Source organism: Carassius auratus, unplaced genomic scaffold (assembly GCF_003368295.1).
Source record: "Carassius auratus strain Wakin unplaced genomic scaffold, ASM336829v1 scaf_tig00214145, whole genome shotgun sequence".
Classification (NCBI taxonomy): Eukaryota; Metazoa; Chordata; class Actinopteri; order Cypriniformes; family Cyprinidae; genus Carassius; species Carassius auratus.
In genome coordinates, this window is record NW_020527536.1 from 514053 (window position 1) to 531733 (window position 17681).

Sequence of the window (17681 nt, forward strand, 5' to 3'; positions counted from 1 at the left end):
ATTACCAGACTATAAGTCACATTTTTTTTCATAGTTTGGCTGGTCCTGCAACTTATAGTCAGGTGCGACTTATCAAAATTAATTTGACATGAACCAAGAGAAATGAACTAAGAGAAAACATTACTGTCTACAGCCGCGAGAGGGCGCTCTATGCTGCTCAGTGCTCCTGTAACCTCTCCCTGAAAACATAGAGCGCCTACTCACGGCTGTAGATGGTAATGTTTTCTCTTGGTTCTTGGTTCTAAATAAATGCGACTTATAGTCCAGTGCGACTAATATATGTTTTTTTCCTCATCATGACGTATTTTTGGACTGATGCGACTTATACTCAGGTGCAACTTATAGTCCGAAAAATACGGTAACATTTTTCCTTTCTCTTTGGTGTGTTATAAGCTCTTAATGCATAAAGAAGATTTTTAAAGTTGCAAAGACTGAAGTCTCAATTTCAAATAGATATTCTTTATCAAAATCAAGACTCTGCCACGCCCCCCTAAAACAGCCAAATGTACATGCAAAGAAGAAGCCATGGTTTTAGTAACCGCAGTTAGTGTTGAAGCAGACATGTCAGGGAAATGCTGTGTGTATCTAGGCAAAATAACTTTATTTGGCCTTCCAAAAGTAGGTGCTTCTGAATCAGCTTAGGAATTTTTAAGATTACTTACAACAGAATAGCAACTCATTTTATGGAAGACCATTTCGTGAACTTAGGAGAGGAGGTAATTTTGACTTTGCTATGACAATCTGGTGCTTCTGAATCAGCGTCCATAAGTATGTTATTAGTTTAAGTATTTACTATTGACTTTCAAATGCAGAGTTTTGCGCATTGTGTGTGTGTGTGTGTGTGAGAGAGAGAGAGATAGAGAGACAATCACACAGGGAAGTCAGCTGTCTTAACTGTCAGTGGCTTATGTACTACAAACACATACAAGCTTCATCACTGTGTCTGTCAGGCAACTCGGTTCCCCTTTCAGACATGAACTAAAACTAGGGACATTATTAACATTTATTTTTAAAGAAGCTGGCATTTATGGAAAAGGGGATGGGGATTGTATTTCCAACAAGTGCTTGCGGTGATTGGCCAATCACAAAGCTCTGGGTCAGGTGGCCAATCAGAGCTTGTTGGAAGGTGGGACTTTGTAGAAAATGACGTGTTTAGAGGCGGGGTGTAGAGGAGCTACAATAATGTACGGTATGTTTTTTGAACATTAAAGCATGTCAACATATTCCATTACATCAAATACACAAAATAATGATCTTTAAAAAAGCATCATATGATCCTTTTAAATAAAGTAATCTGTGGAATTTGTGATGTGTCAGAACTCATATACATACAGTACCATGCAATGGGTTGTTATATATGTGTAGTTACTCAAACATTAGAGCTGTAGATACTATGTACCAATGTGTACTTACTCTGTGGTTACATACTACATACACATCTAGTTACAATGTAAGTACACAGGTATTAGGGACACAATATAAAGTGGGACCAAATGTACAAATGCACAAACACACAATAAAGATATCATAAAAGTATTGCATTTTTGTGCTGTAATCCAAATCTTAGGAAGAATTTGTACCAATAATGCAAAATATCCAAGACCAGTGCAGGGCCAGTTATTGTTAATTTATTAGTTGAGACTCAGGACAGTTGTAGCCCTTGTCTTTAATCCAGATCACAACAGGGCCGTCATTTTTTGTGGTACAGTATGTGGGAGGAGGGAAATGGATTTGTGTGGACTGAAGCTGGGCTAGAGTTGCGGTCAGTAATTTACAACACCCAGCAAAATCTGCAAAACAGTAATAAAGATGTTAAAAAAAGAAATCATATGACTCCTTTAATGATTTAACAGGCTGAGAATAAAATCTAGGTGTTACCTAAGGCTAAGGAGCGAGCAATGGTGCAGTTGGCGGCAATTCATTCATATTCATATACACTGGGATTTCAGGCCCAGGGGGAGCGCTGTTCATTGCTGGCATATAGTTCTGAGAACACACACATGTGTACTTTCATGTTATACAAATATATATATATATATATATATATATATATATATATATATATATAGTATGTATATACAACAAGCACATTCACATAAATACAAACTTAATTTGGTGGATATTTCAATGCAAGTGAAGATAGTGACAAAGAAGAAATCATATATAGTAAATGTAAAAAAAATGAAAGAAAGACAAGTATTAGTACAATTGCAATTGTTATGAAAAACACTTAACCCTGTGTTGGCCCCTTTAGAACCATTAATGCATTTTTAATTCCTATTTATCTTTTACTCATTTGCTTGCTATCTTTTAATTACAAATAAGCACACGGAAATATAAATATGCAGGATGAAAAGCAAAGTCATTTGCAAAAGATTTTAGAATACCACAGGTGCAGATTGGTTGTGCTGGGTTGGAGGGGCGTTCCACTGGGGCGGCTGAGCTGGGGGAAGACCAGGTCCAAAGTTAGGAGGATAGACAGAGTTCTGAAGCACAGACTCGGGATGGAAGCCCTTGAAAATACAAAATGCACAATAAATACTGATTTTTACAGTTTAAATATACTGTACTGGTTCATGTACTCACTGCTCTCCTTGCTTAAAAAAATAGCATATCCTGAATTTTGGAATTTACATGTCTATACAGGTCCACCAGCTAAACAAAACCAGAATGTATGTTGATTTTAGGGAATGTGTCCACAAAACATATTTAATCATTCCACTGCTTGCTTTTACACTGTTTTTTCTATGTAAAAATGCATTAAATGGATGCCTTTGTCAGCTGCTCTTAAATTTTGCACCTTTTGCGGTCCCTGCATTATTTTCCCATTCTGCTACAGTAGAGCTAATCAAGCATCAAGTATTCAAAAGTTGCTGCCACCTTAAGAGCATTTCTTATATGTCACTTTGGATACAAGGATTTGTGATAAATCCCTGTGTATGTAAACTTACAGGGTTGGGAGGAACACAATGTTGTCCGCTCGACACTGGTAGATTGGGATGATGAATCTGACCCTGATCTGGGTGAGATGGATAACCAGCGATGTAGCCCTTTAATCAGAAACAACAAACCATTAATATTAAAGGGTTAGTTCACCAAATAAAATGTAAAAAAAATTTAGTCACCATCAAATCATCCTAGGAGTATTCTTACATTATATTAAATTATATTAAGTTATATTCAAAATTGTACTGGCCTCTCCAACCTTTCAAAGGGGGTTAGCGGGTGTTGGTTGTCAACCGTTCAGAAGATGTGAAATAAAGTGCCTGCATCCATAATAAAATGTCCCTCATACTGCTCCAGGGGGTGAATAAAGGCTTTCTGTAGCGAATCCATGCATTTTTGTAAGATAAATATCCATATGTCAAAAATAATAAAAAAGAAATCTCACTTCCACTGACTGTGGTACGTGGAAGCCATCCAGGCAGATGACACAGCACGTATGCGTAGCACACATCCCTCTGAGAAATGCAGGTGCAAAGGAAAATCAGTCCCCTCTTGGCCGACATCGAAATCCTCTGACATTTATCTGTACAAATCCTCGTTTTGTGCTTCAAATCAGTGACCGGCTTTTTGTTTCGTCTTTCGGCATGCGTCACTTATCACGCAACACAAACGTTAAACGTCATCCACCAGAATGGCTCCCTTGTACGACAGTCAGCAAAAGTGGGAAAAAAAGCATGTTTATCATGTTTGAAATCTGGATATTTATTTTACAAACACATGCATTCACCCCACACCCTCCGGAGCTGTGAGAGGGATGTTTTATTACAGATGCATGCACTTTATTTCACATCTTCTGAACTGTTGACAACCAACACCAGCTGACCCCCATTGAAAGGCTTGAAGGGGCCAGGGGTGTGTTTCCCGTACAATTACATAACTCGCTGATTAACCACCATAGTACGATGTATTGTTGTGTAAATGAACTAGCTAGTCACGACTGTTTCCCGAAACTGTGGTACCTGTGTCGCAGATCCATCGTTCAAACTACGTTGGTTTGAGCTGTCCTTCTTTTTCGATCTAATGGCTTATTGGTGCCATGACCACATACTGCCATCTACAGTAATTTGGTTTTATTTTCTCTTTTCTTAGACTGGAATTCCAACGCTTTTTGAAATGACGTTAATCTAGAAGTCGAGTAATAACGCATCATTTATCTGTTCTGCAATAAATTATTTACATATACATACACAGAGTTAAAAATTTGCTCTTTTCTGATCCCAATGTCTGTAATTTCACAACTTCATATAAATACCATTGCTTATTTAATATTGATAGGCCTACATAAGCACAGCGGGAAATGTTTAATTTTTTTTTTTTTTTTTTTACTGATGCAGTGTTGTGGACACATGTTGCTTATTTTGCTAAATTTTTCCTATTTAAGTCTCCTTGCCATTCAGCCATGTGTTCATGAAAATTACATGAAAATCCCAATTTTCAAAGCATGAAATTGCAGGTTTTTTGAAGGAGGTGGAAAATAATAAAGCCCAGCTCTTTTTAAAGCTGAAAAACAGTATTACACTTGCTGACAAAAATAAAATCTGTGCAAATCACTAAAAAAATTAATGATGCTGGCAATGGAAATGAACAGACAAAATGGAGGGATTGTGACACGTATGAGGGAAGCAAACGAGACTGATGGGGTATCAGTTCAGTTCCTCCTCTCCCTATAGAGGAAGAGAAAGTTTTGGCCATCCTGGGGCTTGTTGCATTGGAAGGATCCTTGGAGGTATAGATACATGTGCATCAACCAGGCCTTTGCCTTCGAAGTTCAGGCCTCCAACATCAGGCCATCTCCAGTCTGTCCCTTCCACATCAGAACCCTTCTGCCTTGGCCTCTAACATCAGGCTTCACATCTTCAGAGGGCAATAAGAAGAAACGCCTTTAGTTCAGCGGTGCAGGTGTTAGCTACACTGCATTTTTTGCTTTTGGAAATTTTACCGAGGTGGTGGGTGATGGCCTGGGGCTCAGCAAATCTTCAGTTAGCAAATCTGTGACAGCAGAAACACCTTTGCTGTTACAGATTATGAAGAAAATCCTGATTTCCCCCCTAATGCTGCATTTCAAGCAGATGTTTGAGCCTGTAAATCACAACTTCAAACCACGATTCATGACTTTGTAGCATTTCAGGCAAGTCATGACAAACCAAGGAATTGTTGTTAGATTATTTATCTTATTGCAACGTTTTATTGTCCTAAAATAATTTTTTTCAACGTGTACCACTTGAATAAACTGCATCCGTAGGCAACATTTTTTATTTTTTTTATGGTTTTGTGAAACACCAAATAGTTGAACTATGCTGGTAACGACGGAACTTGCGACCATAGTTGGCTAACGATGCTTTTGGGAAATGCCCCCAGGACAATTTTTTTTGTATAACTTGTATCAGTCTGAAAGCAGAAAGTATAGCGCTAATTTTAATTTTTGGGTGAACTAACCTTTTAATTACAATGTACAAGCTACAAACCCTAGATTATGTTAATGCTTCTAAGCATGTTTCTGTCACAAGAGTGAAAAAAGAGTGAGTTTTTGTTTTATAGAAGAGAGAGTGAAGAACAGACAGAAAAATGCAGGCAGAGACATGGACTCTTCACAATTATTTTACCTGGCCAGGGTCTCCAGGACCTACAGGAGCAGTCACAGTGTTGCTATGAGGCATAGACACTGGTACGGTGTTGGACTCATTGGTCTGTGCATCTGATTCTGTGGTCTGGCAGTTTTTCTTTATGTAGCAGAAGCAGATTCCACCAGGAATGACAAGCAGTAGCAGCAGAGCTATAAGACGTTTATTAGGGACAAACTTATGTTGATCTACATAGGAAAAGAGAGAGATTTGATACACATGCATTAGTACATCTCTTGATGTCTTTTCTTCTCCCTTCTCTCCAAATATCTAAGTATTCTTTGATAGAAAAAGAAATAAGCTTTTATTTGATATAGAAACTTTTGTTAAATTACAGACATGCTTTGATCAATGTATAGATACTTTTTTTTTTACTTTAAAAAAATATATATATTTAATGCATCCTTGCAGAATGTATGTAATTAAAACATATATATATATATATATATATATATATATATATATATATATATATATATATATATATATATATTCCTTACCCACTAGTTTCATTACATTGTATGAGACAAGTCTTCCTTTACGATTGGTGAGCCTGTATCGGCCTATATCTGAAGTGCTCACACTAAGAATCTTAATAGATTCACTGGTCACTTTAAGTCGGTTGATGTAGTTTGTTCCAACAGGAACTCCATTCTCCACCAGGGGAACATTTGAATAACTGTTGTTAAATCGAAGTGTGGCATCACTCTTCTTGAGTCCTGCCAGAGATATGGTCAGAGTTTCACCTGCGATACAACTAATGACTTGTTTGCTGACTGTAAAGGAGAGAATGACAGACAATGAGGACATGTGGATAGTCACAGAGATAGATATCTGAAATGTAGGATTAAATTACTACTCACCATTGACCTTCAATATATAACTGTTGATGATTGAACCAGATTGGGTTAGCAAGGTGTAGGTTCCCTCATCATCAAAAGTTACATGTTGGATTATAAATGTCCAGCCATTTCTGGTGCTGCTCACTTGGCCTTTACTGGGTTTACTTGGCGAGAGAGAAGAGTTTTTGTTTTCCCACATAGTAAATTCATCACTTCCGTCAGCAATAATAAACGTCAACCTCTTTGTCCTCTCAGGAAGATCCAAAGTCAAGTGACTGCCATGGATTATATGCTTCAGAGATTTTTCAGAGGCAGAAGCTGAGGGAGAAAGTTTTCTTTAGAATTGCAACATGAGTAAGAGTTCTTTAGAACTGCTGGCAGTTAGAGTCAAGTATAGACTCCTTTTTATTGAAGTAACATTTACATTTATTCATTTAGCTGACGCTTTTATCCAAAGCAACTTACAATTGCTATATATGTCAGAGTTCGCACACCTCTGGAGCAACTAGGGGTTAAGTGTCTTGCTCAGGGACACTATACTAAATTACAATCAAATCTAATCTAATCTTGACAAACTATATATCGTTGGAAAGGTCTAAGACTCCCAAATGTATATTTAACCAATATTTTTTTGTAAAAAATTATGTAGGAAAAGTAATAGATTAATTTATGACAAGAGTGCACCCTCAGAAATCTACATTACAAAAGGAGTTTTGACCCATCTTTTGAAAAAAAATACTTCCTCGTTGCCTTTTTCTCTATAACATTTTAGAAATCATCAGAAGTTATATTTTACTTGAAAACATAAAATCTCAAAATTGATCCTTTAAAACCCATTTTAAAATCAGACATTGCATCACCATGTAAATGGCACATCAAAATCATGTTACAAAATGTTTTCAGTCATGAATTATAAAAATGTAGGTTTGTATCATGCACATTCAAGTCTATCTTCAAAAACGTGAGTGACAGTTGAGGGGTTAATAAGAATATAAAATACCAAGTTAAAAAAGTTGTCAAATTAAAAGGAGATTTTTGTCTTGAAAATGCAGTTTGTCAGAGGTCATTCACTGTAACGGGAAAATTAAGCAATTATGAAATCGTTTAAAAACTGCTGGTCATTCAGCAGTCTATGACATCATCAGATTTGCCTGTTAATTTTTTTTTTTTTTTTTGGACGAATTTGAGTAGTGACATGTCAATGGAGGACAAAAACTGTAACGTGAACACAATAAGGGTCAGATATGTTCTGCGAGGTCCTGCAAACATACTGGCAAAATGAGGTAAGAAAATCTCTCTTTATTATCTTTCGAAAAAAGTAAAGTATAACGTTACCAGTTTATGTCATGTCCCAGATAGCAATAAATATTCAGCCCAAATTTGGCCCATATTTGCATCTTTCTTATGGTCCACATTTGGCCTTGACTGACGGCGTTGACTCAGGGTGAGTGTGGCTGCCTTAACTCAGCCACAAATCCACCTTGTATGGGCCACATCTGAAATTCTGTTATGGCCCACATTTGACCTTTACTTACGGCGTTGACTCAGGGTGAGTGTGGCTGCCTTAACTCGGCCACAGTTTCACCCTATATGGGCCAGATGTCTGGTGTGATGTGGACCAAATCTGGGCCAAATAAAATGTACCATAATGTTCACCTTACATGGGTCAAAGGAATAAATCACTTCACCTTCAATGTGCCAGATGTGTGCCAGATCATAGCCATACCACATTCTCACCTATGTTACCGGCCAGATGCGGGCCAGGTATGGGCCAAAAGACTTAATCACAGCTTCCCCTTAAATATGCCAGATGTCAGGCATCTAAAGGGACAGATGTGTGCCAGATCAGGGCCATACCATCCCGTCACCTATGCTGCGGGCCAGGTATGGGCCAGAGGAATTAATCACACCCTTAACTTACATAAGCCGTATGTCAGTTATGTACCAGCCATGTGCCAGGGGAAATCAGCTCAGAACCTAGAAAATGGACATCAATTATGTATAGACCAGGACACACAGGTCCACACAGGACCACAGGTCCACAATCAGGTAAGGACCAATAACTATTTTGCATTACCATCTCACAACACTCAAACCTCTTTCTGATACTCAATCCACCTTGTAATAGAGCAGTTCTAGTAACAAACAATGACTGCTTTTGTTATTCATTTCCATTTATTAAAATGAATGAACAGTTAGCTAAATAGAAAATGTTAGATTTTCTGAATGGGCCAATAAACAAAAAATGCCTGTGGGCACATCTGCAGTCCGTGAGCTCCTGTGGAACAACGTTTGCATTCCCCCTTGTAAGTTTTGGGAAAAAATAGTGTCTAATAGTGTCTAACTTTTGACATCAGTTGAAACAAGACATTAGTAATAATGTATATATAGTCAGTGATTCTAGTACATAATTTTAAAGCAATGTGACACTGAAAGTCAATATAACATACATACAATACATATGATGCCACTGTCAAGCTCAGATATGTCATATGCATTTTCCAGTCAACGTTCAGGACAGGCTTGATAGGGTGAGAATATGTGAGCTGAAAAAAACACAGTCTTGCAATAGGGCTCTGAAAAATAATACTCTGACTTTTAGGATTACTCTGGTGCTGGTCTCAGGCAAACTAAATTACAGGATTGAGCAAAATAAAGTAAACTAAGAGTTAAGTATTTATTTAGTGAGTGCAAATGTACATATGACACAGGGACACTGGATTGGGTGTGGGGAGTTAGAAGGCCAATTTATATAATAAAGTCATGTTAAATGTTGAGCAATATTTAAGTTTTTGTACACATTTTATGGCCAGGATAACCTATATCCAACAACAGTCTGAGAAAGCTTTATTATTGGAGTAGTTCTTTATTGTTATCCCTCCAGTTTGATGTAAAAACTGAATATTGCTGAAATATTGTCAGTTGTTGACTAAAAACATATGCTGATACAACTATATGTTAGGGTACTGATTCTGAATGATAATGCAAGTTAGTCATTTTGATGTTCCGGACCTTTTGGGATATTTCTCTAACTGGACCTTTGTATTCTAATTGAATACCCCTGCTGTAAAGTGATGCAGCTGAATTACGTCACTTCTGACAAACTTTTCCCCACCAGTCACGTTCTGAAATCTATAGTATAACAATACAGGCTCAGAGTTAAGAGTTTCTGTGTGTTCTAACAAAACTTGATTTGCACAAAGACAATATCTCTCAAAATGTATTGGCCTGATTGCAGTGTGTCCCATAGAATAGCAGTCTACGTGTTTGGCGGGGGCTCAGGGTGTCATCATCTTATGATTAACCCTTTAAAGCCTGACACATTTAAAAAAGGGCAGAAAATTATATATTTTTGGAAATTAGATGTTTATTAAGCCTTGAATAAAAATCACAAAAAAATTTTTTTGCCAACTCATTTTGTTTATGATATTTTTTTTGTATCACATTTGATACATCAGGCTTTTTGGGAACGTTTTGCTTACAACAGTGTATATTTTAGATACAAAAAATCTATTATGCCTTTAACAGTTTGAAAACATAGAACATTTTAGGCAGTCTCTCTCTCTCTCTCTCTCTCTCTCTTTTTTTTTTTTTTTTTTACATAGATCTTTTTTCCAGTCCTTTTATTTCACTTTGTGGTAGTCACGAAAGCAGTTTCTGTCTTTGTTCAGGCAAAGATGCACCTTGCACTTCTCACAGTACACATGTGAGAAGTGATTGTTGGTGCAATGCTTGCATCTTTGTCGGGTTTCCCATGTTGGAAAATGATCCATGGTATCCCTTCTGACATCCAGGGGCACACTGCAGCTTGACCTTTTACGGGGTGCTGATGGAGCTGCTTCTGGACAGGATAGTGGTCGGCCAACCTTTTTAGCCTTTCCAGCACTTGTGAGTGAAGTACCAACCAAAGCTTGAAACCTTCGCAGAGCCATGGTTTTCATCTTGGGGTCTAGCATCTTCTGGTCTCTTCTGTAGAGGTTCCACGCATTGATGACTGCCACTGTAACAGTGTGCCACCAGATGTACATGTACCATCTTCGGGATCTGAAGCTAAATTTGTATAGTGCAGACAGCATATCAAGGAGATCGACGCCTCCCATGAACTTGTTATATGCTTCAACATTGGCTGGTCTGGGAACCATTATGTGAGTTTTGGATTTGCGATCCCAGCGTTTCACATTTCCCACAGGTTCAATACCCACAAATGAAGAAATCAGGTTCACTGCTTTGTTGTCAAACCATCTTACAATGATGTTGTTGTCCTGGTTCACTCTGAAGTCCATTGACCCCCTTCCATGTTTCTTCATTTCCCTTTCATCCATCATGGTACAGTTGGCCATCCTGTTCATCCGGATTGTGCCAATGTAGTGGATTTCTCTCTCCTTTAGGTGCTGCACTAGGGGAACTGATGTAAAGTAATTGTCTGCAAAGACCTTGTGATTTTTTCCTGCTGGAAGTGTCGATGTCATTTTCAGCACAACTTCTCCTGTAACACCCACTTCTGATTTTTCTCTGTCTTGATGTTCTGCACCTTGACAAACATCAAAGTCATAAAGAAAGCCACTTTGTCCTGCACGTCCCCACATCTTAAAACCCCATTTGTGTGGTTTTGCAGGCATGTAGACACGTAGATGAGATTTTCCCTTGAATGGCACCATAATTTCATCTACTGCATGACATTCTTCAGGAGGTATGCAAAGAAACTGTTCTCGCAGGTTTTGTAACCATGGCCTAAGCTTCCACAGTTTATCTTTCTTTGCATCATCAGAAACACTGAAATTGTCCTGAAAGTGAATCAGTGTGAGCAATTTCAGAAACCGATCTCGAGACATTACATCACAAACTGCAGGAAGCTTTGTCTCCATCTCCCAATATGCTCTGACACAGGACATCTGTACTAACCCCATATGCATGTACATGCCTAGAACTTTCTCTATCTCTTTGGCAGTTGTGTTTACTGACTTGCCCTCTTTTTGTACGCTGTACAGATTTGTTTGTTCTGCCGTTTCCTGTAGCATTTCATCAGTGACAAACTGTTTGAAATACATGTATGGAGTCCAGTTACACCTGTCTTCTGTCCCTTCCTCATCAGATGCAATGAAATCGACAGATGGAGGATGAAATTGTTTTTTTCTCCATCTGTATTCTTTCTTTTTTGCATTATCCTTCACTGACTGCTTTTTGAATGTGTTCTGTGTTGTTGGGACCTCAACTTCTATGCTGCTCTGGACTACACTTTCGACTTTATAATCTTCCTCATCACTGCTGTCTGAACTTCCATCAACATGCATGGCCTGAGGAATCAATTCCTCATCATCATCATCCTCCTCCTCTTCCTCTAACTGCTCTAGGTCACTTGAATTGCCATCCATTATTATGTCGATTACATTTTGAAGATGCTTTTTTTTTCTCTCTTCTTCCTCTAATCTTTTTGACATCTAAAAATACACATAAAAATTGATGATTCCAGCATATTGATTATAATTTTAGAGGAATTGTTACTGTAAAAATAACCTAAATGTATTGTAAGATGACATTGTGGTAGGCATATTGTAGATTACATTAAAAAAAATGTGACACGACTATTCAGGGATAAAGAACCTTATACCTGCAGTTTCAAATTTAATATGTGCATTTTTAACACAATATATATTTTAATATGGCATATCAGTCATTAATTGCCATTAATTGAATCATCCCAATATTGTGTGTGGTTGCATTGTGGTAGTCATAAAGTAGATAACATTACTACAATTTGACATTACTGTTTAGACATAAAGCACCATTAATACCTGCAGTATCAAATTTGATACACAATTTCCAACACGATTTACTTGTAATTTAACGATTAAATTATTAAGTAATTATGCATTATTTCAATTCAGAAAGTGTTACATTAGTTATATCAGGCGCAATCCAATATTATTTTTTACCTTAACAACTTGAAATTTGCCTTTATTTTCCTGTCGATAGCGTCTGGCTTGATCCAATCGCAGACGCCATTTTGGAAACCTAAAAAATCAACCCTCTACTGCCTGCAGTACAGTGAAATTCCACAGGATGGCAGAATACATGTATCAAAATAGATAGAACAGGTTTTCAAAGAAAGAATTGCTCTCACTGATTTAATATATCTCTTAGAAACTCGTGTATCAAATATGATACGTGCGGTTTTAAAGGGTTAATTTATCTTGATCATTCAATTGTAATTTTTGGGCACATCTCTGGGTTTTCAGGTAGTTTCAAAATTGCATTTGAATGACATTCAGTGTAAAGGGTTGGTTGTATTTTATTTGCAGGATGGTGAATTAGAAGGCATGTCATTTTGTTAGATGAATTGATTTACATTTGTTTACTCCAGTCTAGTCATGAAAAATGTTAGACTCACATTCACTGACAGCAGTCCTTTCATTGCCTGAGCATCCTACGTTGACGGCTGTAGGAGACGCTGTAGGAGAATCTGTGTTAAAATTCAAACCACGCCAACAATGAAAATATGACACTAAAATTGACATTAGCGCTCTTACACTGTGAAAGCAGGGAGAGTGAATAAGGCCGCTTCTTTGCAGAAGCCATTTTGGGAGGGCTGGGTAGTGTGGATGCTTGCTGCCTCTCACTTTCACTGTCTTCCTCTTCAAGGACTACATTCTTCTTCCTGCATTTAAGGTTAAATAAGAAACAAAAAATTATGGAAGGCTGTAAAATGAGTTTTGCTCAGTCCATTCAGGGGTGTGCCGGTTTCAGAATTGGTGATGACGGTTATGACGTGAGTCAAATGTGACGGTTCATAACATAACCGTCGGGGGGGGGGGGGGGGGGGGGGGCATGCTAGTGGATCTGTCGTAGAGTCAGTTGGTTGTTCTTGGAGATAGCGGGTTAACTCCGTGTCAGCGCGCGCTCTGATCGGTAAAGGGGCAGAGATTTCAGACCTCCGTTTATTAAGGAGATGTGTCACAAAACTCATCATCCGCGCCACAGTTTTTTGAGCAAATTTCAAAGCCGCACCCGTCTGTTCTAGAAAGGATGCAGCAAAGATATTTAATGCTAATGTACGAGGCATAGGCCTACGCTGAGTTTCATTTACGATGAGATGCGCTCTAGTTCACAGTGCAGTGCAAGTGAACGCGGTGCTTCCATGTCACGGTTATCATTGTCTGCTATATTTGCGTTTTATTTATTAAAATACATGCAATTGGTTGATGAAACATTTATTAAAATTAAGATAAAATTTGTACAAAACGAAATTCGTTTTTAAGAAAGGTTTTCTACAAAGCAAAATTTAATGAAGTGGTAAATATGTCTGACGATTTACAAAACTTCATTAAGTGGTAAAAACCATGTCTCCCGATATATTGCGCATCATATGATCCTATCTAAAAAATGAAAATAATTTTTGATAAAAAATGTTTGTAAAAAATATTTTAATGACACGGTTTTGCCGGTTATAGAGTTCTAATGACGGTGTTCAACTATAACCGCCGGTCTCACGGTTATATACTAACCGTCACACCCCTAAGTCCATTCCATTCTGGCTCTATTCCTCCCTCTTTTTAACTTACATTCTTCTCCGTCTACGTTTGAGTGGAGAGTCTTCTGAATCTGTCAAATCTGTGAATCGTTCAGCCTCTGGCAGTTTGAGTCTTGCTTCTTCATATGTAACTTTAAAAAAAAATAAAATTGAAAACAAAAGCCCTCTAAATTCTTTATGAAGAGTTCAGATGCAAAAGCCTCTAAATGCCATCTGAAATTTTCTTCTAGAATGATCATTTTTATCAAGCTCGTATATTTAAGTTCAGTAATTTCACTTAAATGACAATTAATAGGTAATTTTCATTGTCATTTAAGTGAAATTACTGAACTCTTCATATACAGAAAGTGTAAGTAAAATATTGTCTTCTTTCTACCTTTGCTTAATATGATGCGTACTTTGTAGGGAATCCAACGTGCTCCAGGTGGTTCCTGTGATTTCACTGCTTTTACAGTTTCTTCACGTTTGTACGGTGGCCACAAACAGGTGTTATTTTTCACCCAAATGTCAGGGACTACTTCCACTTCATTAGTAGATTCAAAAATAACAATGAGAAACATCTCCTGATAAAAAAGTAAACTGATTAGCCAGTAAAACTCTAAAGATATTATAAATAAAAGGATGCTACAACGATCAACTATAATACACTTTGTACAAAGACTAGACAAGTGCTTCAGATTAATTTGTGTGAGGAAGAGGGAACACTGCAAACTTGTCTCCCAAGGGCAACCGCACACACTTTTGCACAGGCTTAACCATCTCTACACAGTGCATCACAGGAGACAAATGAGAGACGATGTGTATTCCCAGTTCCCTTGAGTCGAGTGGGTAACTGTAAAGTGCTTCTTTGACTCTGTACTCCTGGTACATGGCATACACTTTGTCTTCATGACTAACTATGTTTTGCACAGAAACAATGTTCCCGTCAATGACAATGCAGTCATCTTTACTTGATGTTTTTAGAATGACACCATCGGCTATCAACTGTTTGAACTGACTGATATTTTCCAAAAGGCCCTCTGGTACTGGCCCATCATGATGTGGAGATTTTAAAAAGGGATCCTGCTCAATGGGTGAATCAAAATCACAGCCCCTCTGTTCATGTTCAGATAACCTGCGTATAACCTGTGGTAGAGGATTGTGAGCTTTCCTTATCATTCTCTTAAGTTCACCCAATAAATTCTCATAAGGGAAGCCAGAGATACCATCTAAATGGCCATGTACCTTCACATCACCAGCAAGATGCACTAACCCATGAATGTTGTACACTACTTGGTTTTTACCATATAGCAAGCCATAATGCTCCACAAATGAGACAAGAAAATGATGAGCCAAGTGGTTCAATTGTAAACAATACTGCGGGCTAACCAAAATATAGATAGCAACAGAAAGAAGCATGAAGTTATCATACACTTGAGACAGCAAGACACCTTTCAAAACTATAGGACCAGTGAACAGCAAAAATTGGCGCAGTTCTGTTGCTTTCCACCTCAGTCTCTCACTGAGTGCCCGAGGTTTCCTTGCAAATTCAGATGGAATATGATGTGCTAATGCCAAAAGTTTATCAGAGATTAAGGATGCTTGCAAAGACGAAATTCTGGTGCGCAAAGAGCCAGCAGTGCCAACCCACAGTTCAAGAAGTTTCCTCATAACACCCAAACACACTAAGTGCATGTAATCATGGGGAAAACCAGCAACCATATCAACTCCAGTATCTACCAGAGGACAATGAGTAAGGTGGTGATCTTCATTTGCTTCTAATCTAAAGGATTCATCTGTTCTACATGCAGCAGTGAGCTCAGGAAATGTCATACGGTGATTTGTGTATATTCCTCTTTGTAAGCACTTATCACAGCCATAATATCCAGTGTGGGACTTGATACCTTTGATAAATGCCCTTGCTGGTGCGTCACAAATAACAGAACAAACTTTCAAGAGAAATGTTTTGCCCTGACAAACAAAGCCAGTACTGATGCTTTTCAACTCTTGAACTAAATGTTTTAGATAGTCAGACAGTGTTTTGGGCTTTGCCGTCCCACAAAACAATGCTATCACAAAAGGCTTTTTGGAGAGTCTTGGTAATTTACCCAGAATGGGCCAAAACTGAATGGATGAGCTTTTAAAAAGAGGTAATCCATCAAAATTTAGCTGTAAAAGAAATTCATAGACTTCTGGAAAAGAGGATAATAACCTGGTGAACTTTCTTTGGACGACATTCACTATACCAAAATAGTGAAATGAGCCACCAGCAAGCATCTCCAATTTGTAGTCTGTCTTTGTTTTAAGCAGTGACCTTCCATCCTTTGGCAGGAAGGGAAAGTATATCCTAAGAATTGACAGTAAGGCTGACAGAGCCACCAAAGACACCCCAAATCTAACTGCCCAGTCACCTAAGCTGCCCAATAAAATTTCATGGTCGCTTTTCACACTGCTAGAACCACTACAGCCAATGCTGTCTTCCATATCAAGAGATCCTTCCCTATTGAGCACAATCTCTTCAATCAGGCTATCGGGGGGTTCTTGCATGTCTTGTTGACATCCTTCCCTATTAAGCTCAGGCTCATCAATGTGACTTTCAAGATGCTGGTTAATGCTCTCGCCTTCTTTACCAGATGGCAGAGTGACTATTTTTTGCATTAAATTATCCACTCTTTTCCTAGCCTTCCTCCTTAAATTGCTATGCTTGTAATAGTCCATGTCACCTTTTTCTTCAGTTCACCCCTTCAGAAATTTTCCTGTGGATCTAATCTGTACAAAGAGAGACAGAGGTGGGGACACAAGAACAAAGGTAGATTAGCCTATTAGTTAACATTAACAGTCAGCATCTATATTTTACTTTTAGTTACTTAGGCTTATTTAATGTGCAGCATCCATTACAGTTATGAATTATTTATTATTACATGCATATGGCACATATTAAATGATCTGCAAGAAAACCTGTATATATGTGCCCAATAAATGCCATGTTGCTACAGCAATTAACAAGACTAGTAAACTTAACCTTAACTAATAGATATCACAATGAAATTTCCCAAATTAATAAATTAAATATTAACAGTTACTTGCATTGAGATAATAATTTGTTATATTACGAGTTTTCTGAAAATTTGATGAGACTAACATGCAATGCTAACTTGCATTTACTGAACCAGGTTTAACTCGTTTTCATTTTTTCATGTTATAGTCATTGATTTTTACAAATGGTATTTTAGAATATAATATAATTATTATCTCTCTTTATCACTCCACAAATCAGAATAATAACTTAAGCCATAAAATAGCCATAGAAAGTATCTAACAATCAGGCTAGTGTACAAACATTCAGATTAACGTTACTATAAAAAGTGGTGATAATCTAAGAATATATCGTTCTTTAAACGTTTATTAGATTGTTATTATTATAATTAATCCAGAATGTATGCCTGTTTGCAGTGTACAAAAAACATATCTAAATAAATCTGCACATATGTCGGTTCAACATACAACTTCAGTGTCCTAAAATGGCATCTTGCGCTTTACCTAGCTTAACTTTAGCTCCGTTAGCTTATTTAATAGTCAGCTAACATACCATAACGTCATTTCAGTCATGCTTCTAACGTCTACTAGCAAACCAACACTCTTAGTATCTCATTACAATTTGTATTGTAGAGTTAAATGTTTTTTAACAGTATAATAATTACTTAC

At 37.6% G+C, this 17681-nt stretch overlaps 1 protein-coding gene and 1 long non-coding RNA gene across 2 annotated transcripts; both read right to left on the reverse strand.

Annotated features, from left to right (window-relative positions):
- Window positions 1–1563: 1563 nt before the first annotated feature.
- LOC113091231 (uncharacterized) lies at window positions 1564–2507 on the reverse strand. The gene is made up of 3 exons (XR_003287310.1): window positions 2388–2507; window positions 1879–1986; window positions 1564–1790 (listed from the first exon to the last, which is right to left on the reverse strand). It is a non-coding gene; the product is annotated as an uncharacterized LOC113091231 (long non-coding RNA).
- A 7585-nt stretch (window positions 2508–10092) lies between these two features.
- On the reverse strand, window positions 10093–11841 carry LOC113091230 (piggyBac transposable element-derived protein 3-like). The gene has a single exon (XM_026256649.1). It carries the CDS (start codon window positions 11839–11841, stop codon window positions 10093–10095), a length of 1749 nt encoding a protein of 582 aa, XP_026112434.1.
- Between the last annotated feature and the right edge of the window lie 5840 nt (window positions 11842–17681).

Coding starts and splice junctions, on each gene's coding strand:
- LOC113091230 (XM_026256649.1), bottom strand. CDS start 11,841: ATGGATGGCAATTCAAGTGACCTAGAGCAGTTAGAGGAAGAGGAGGAG.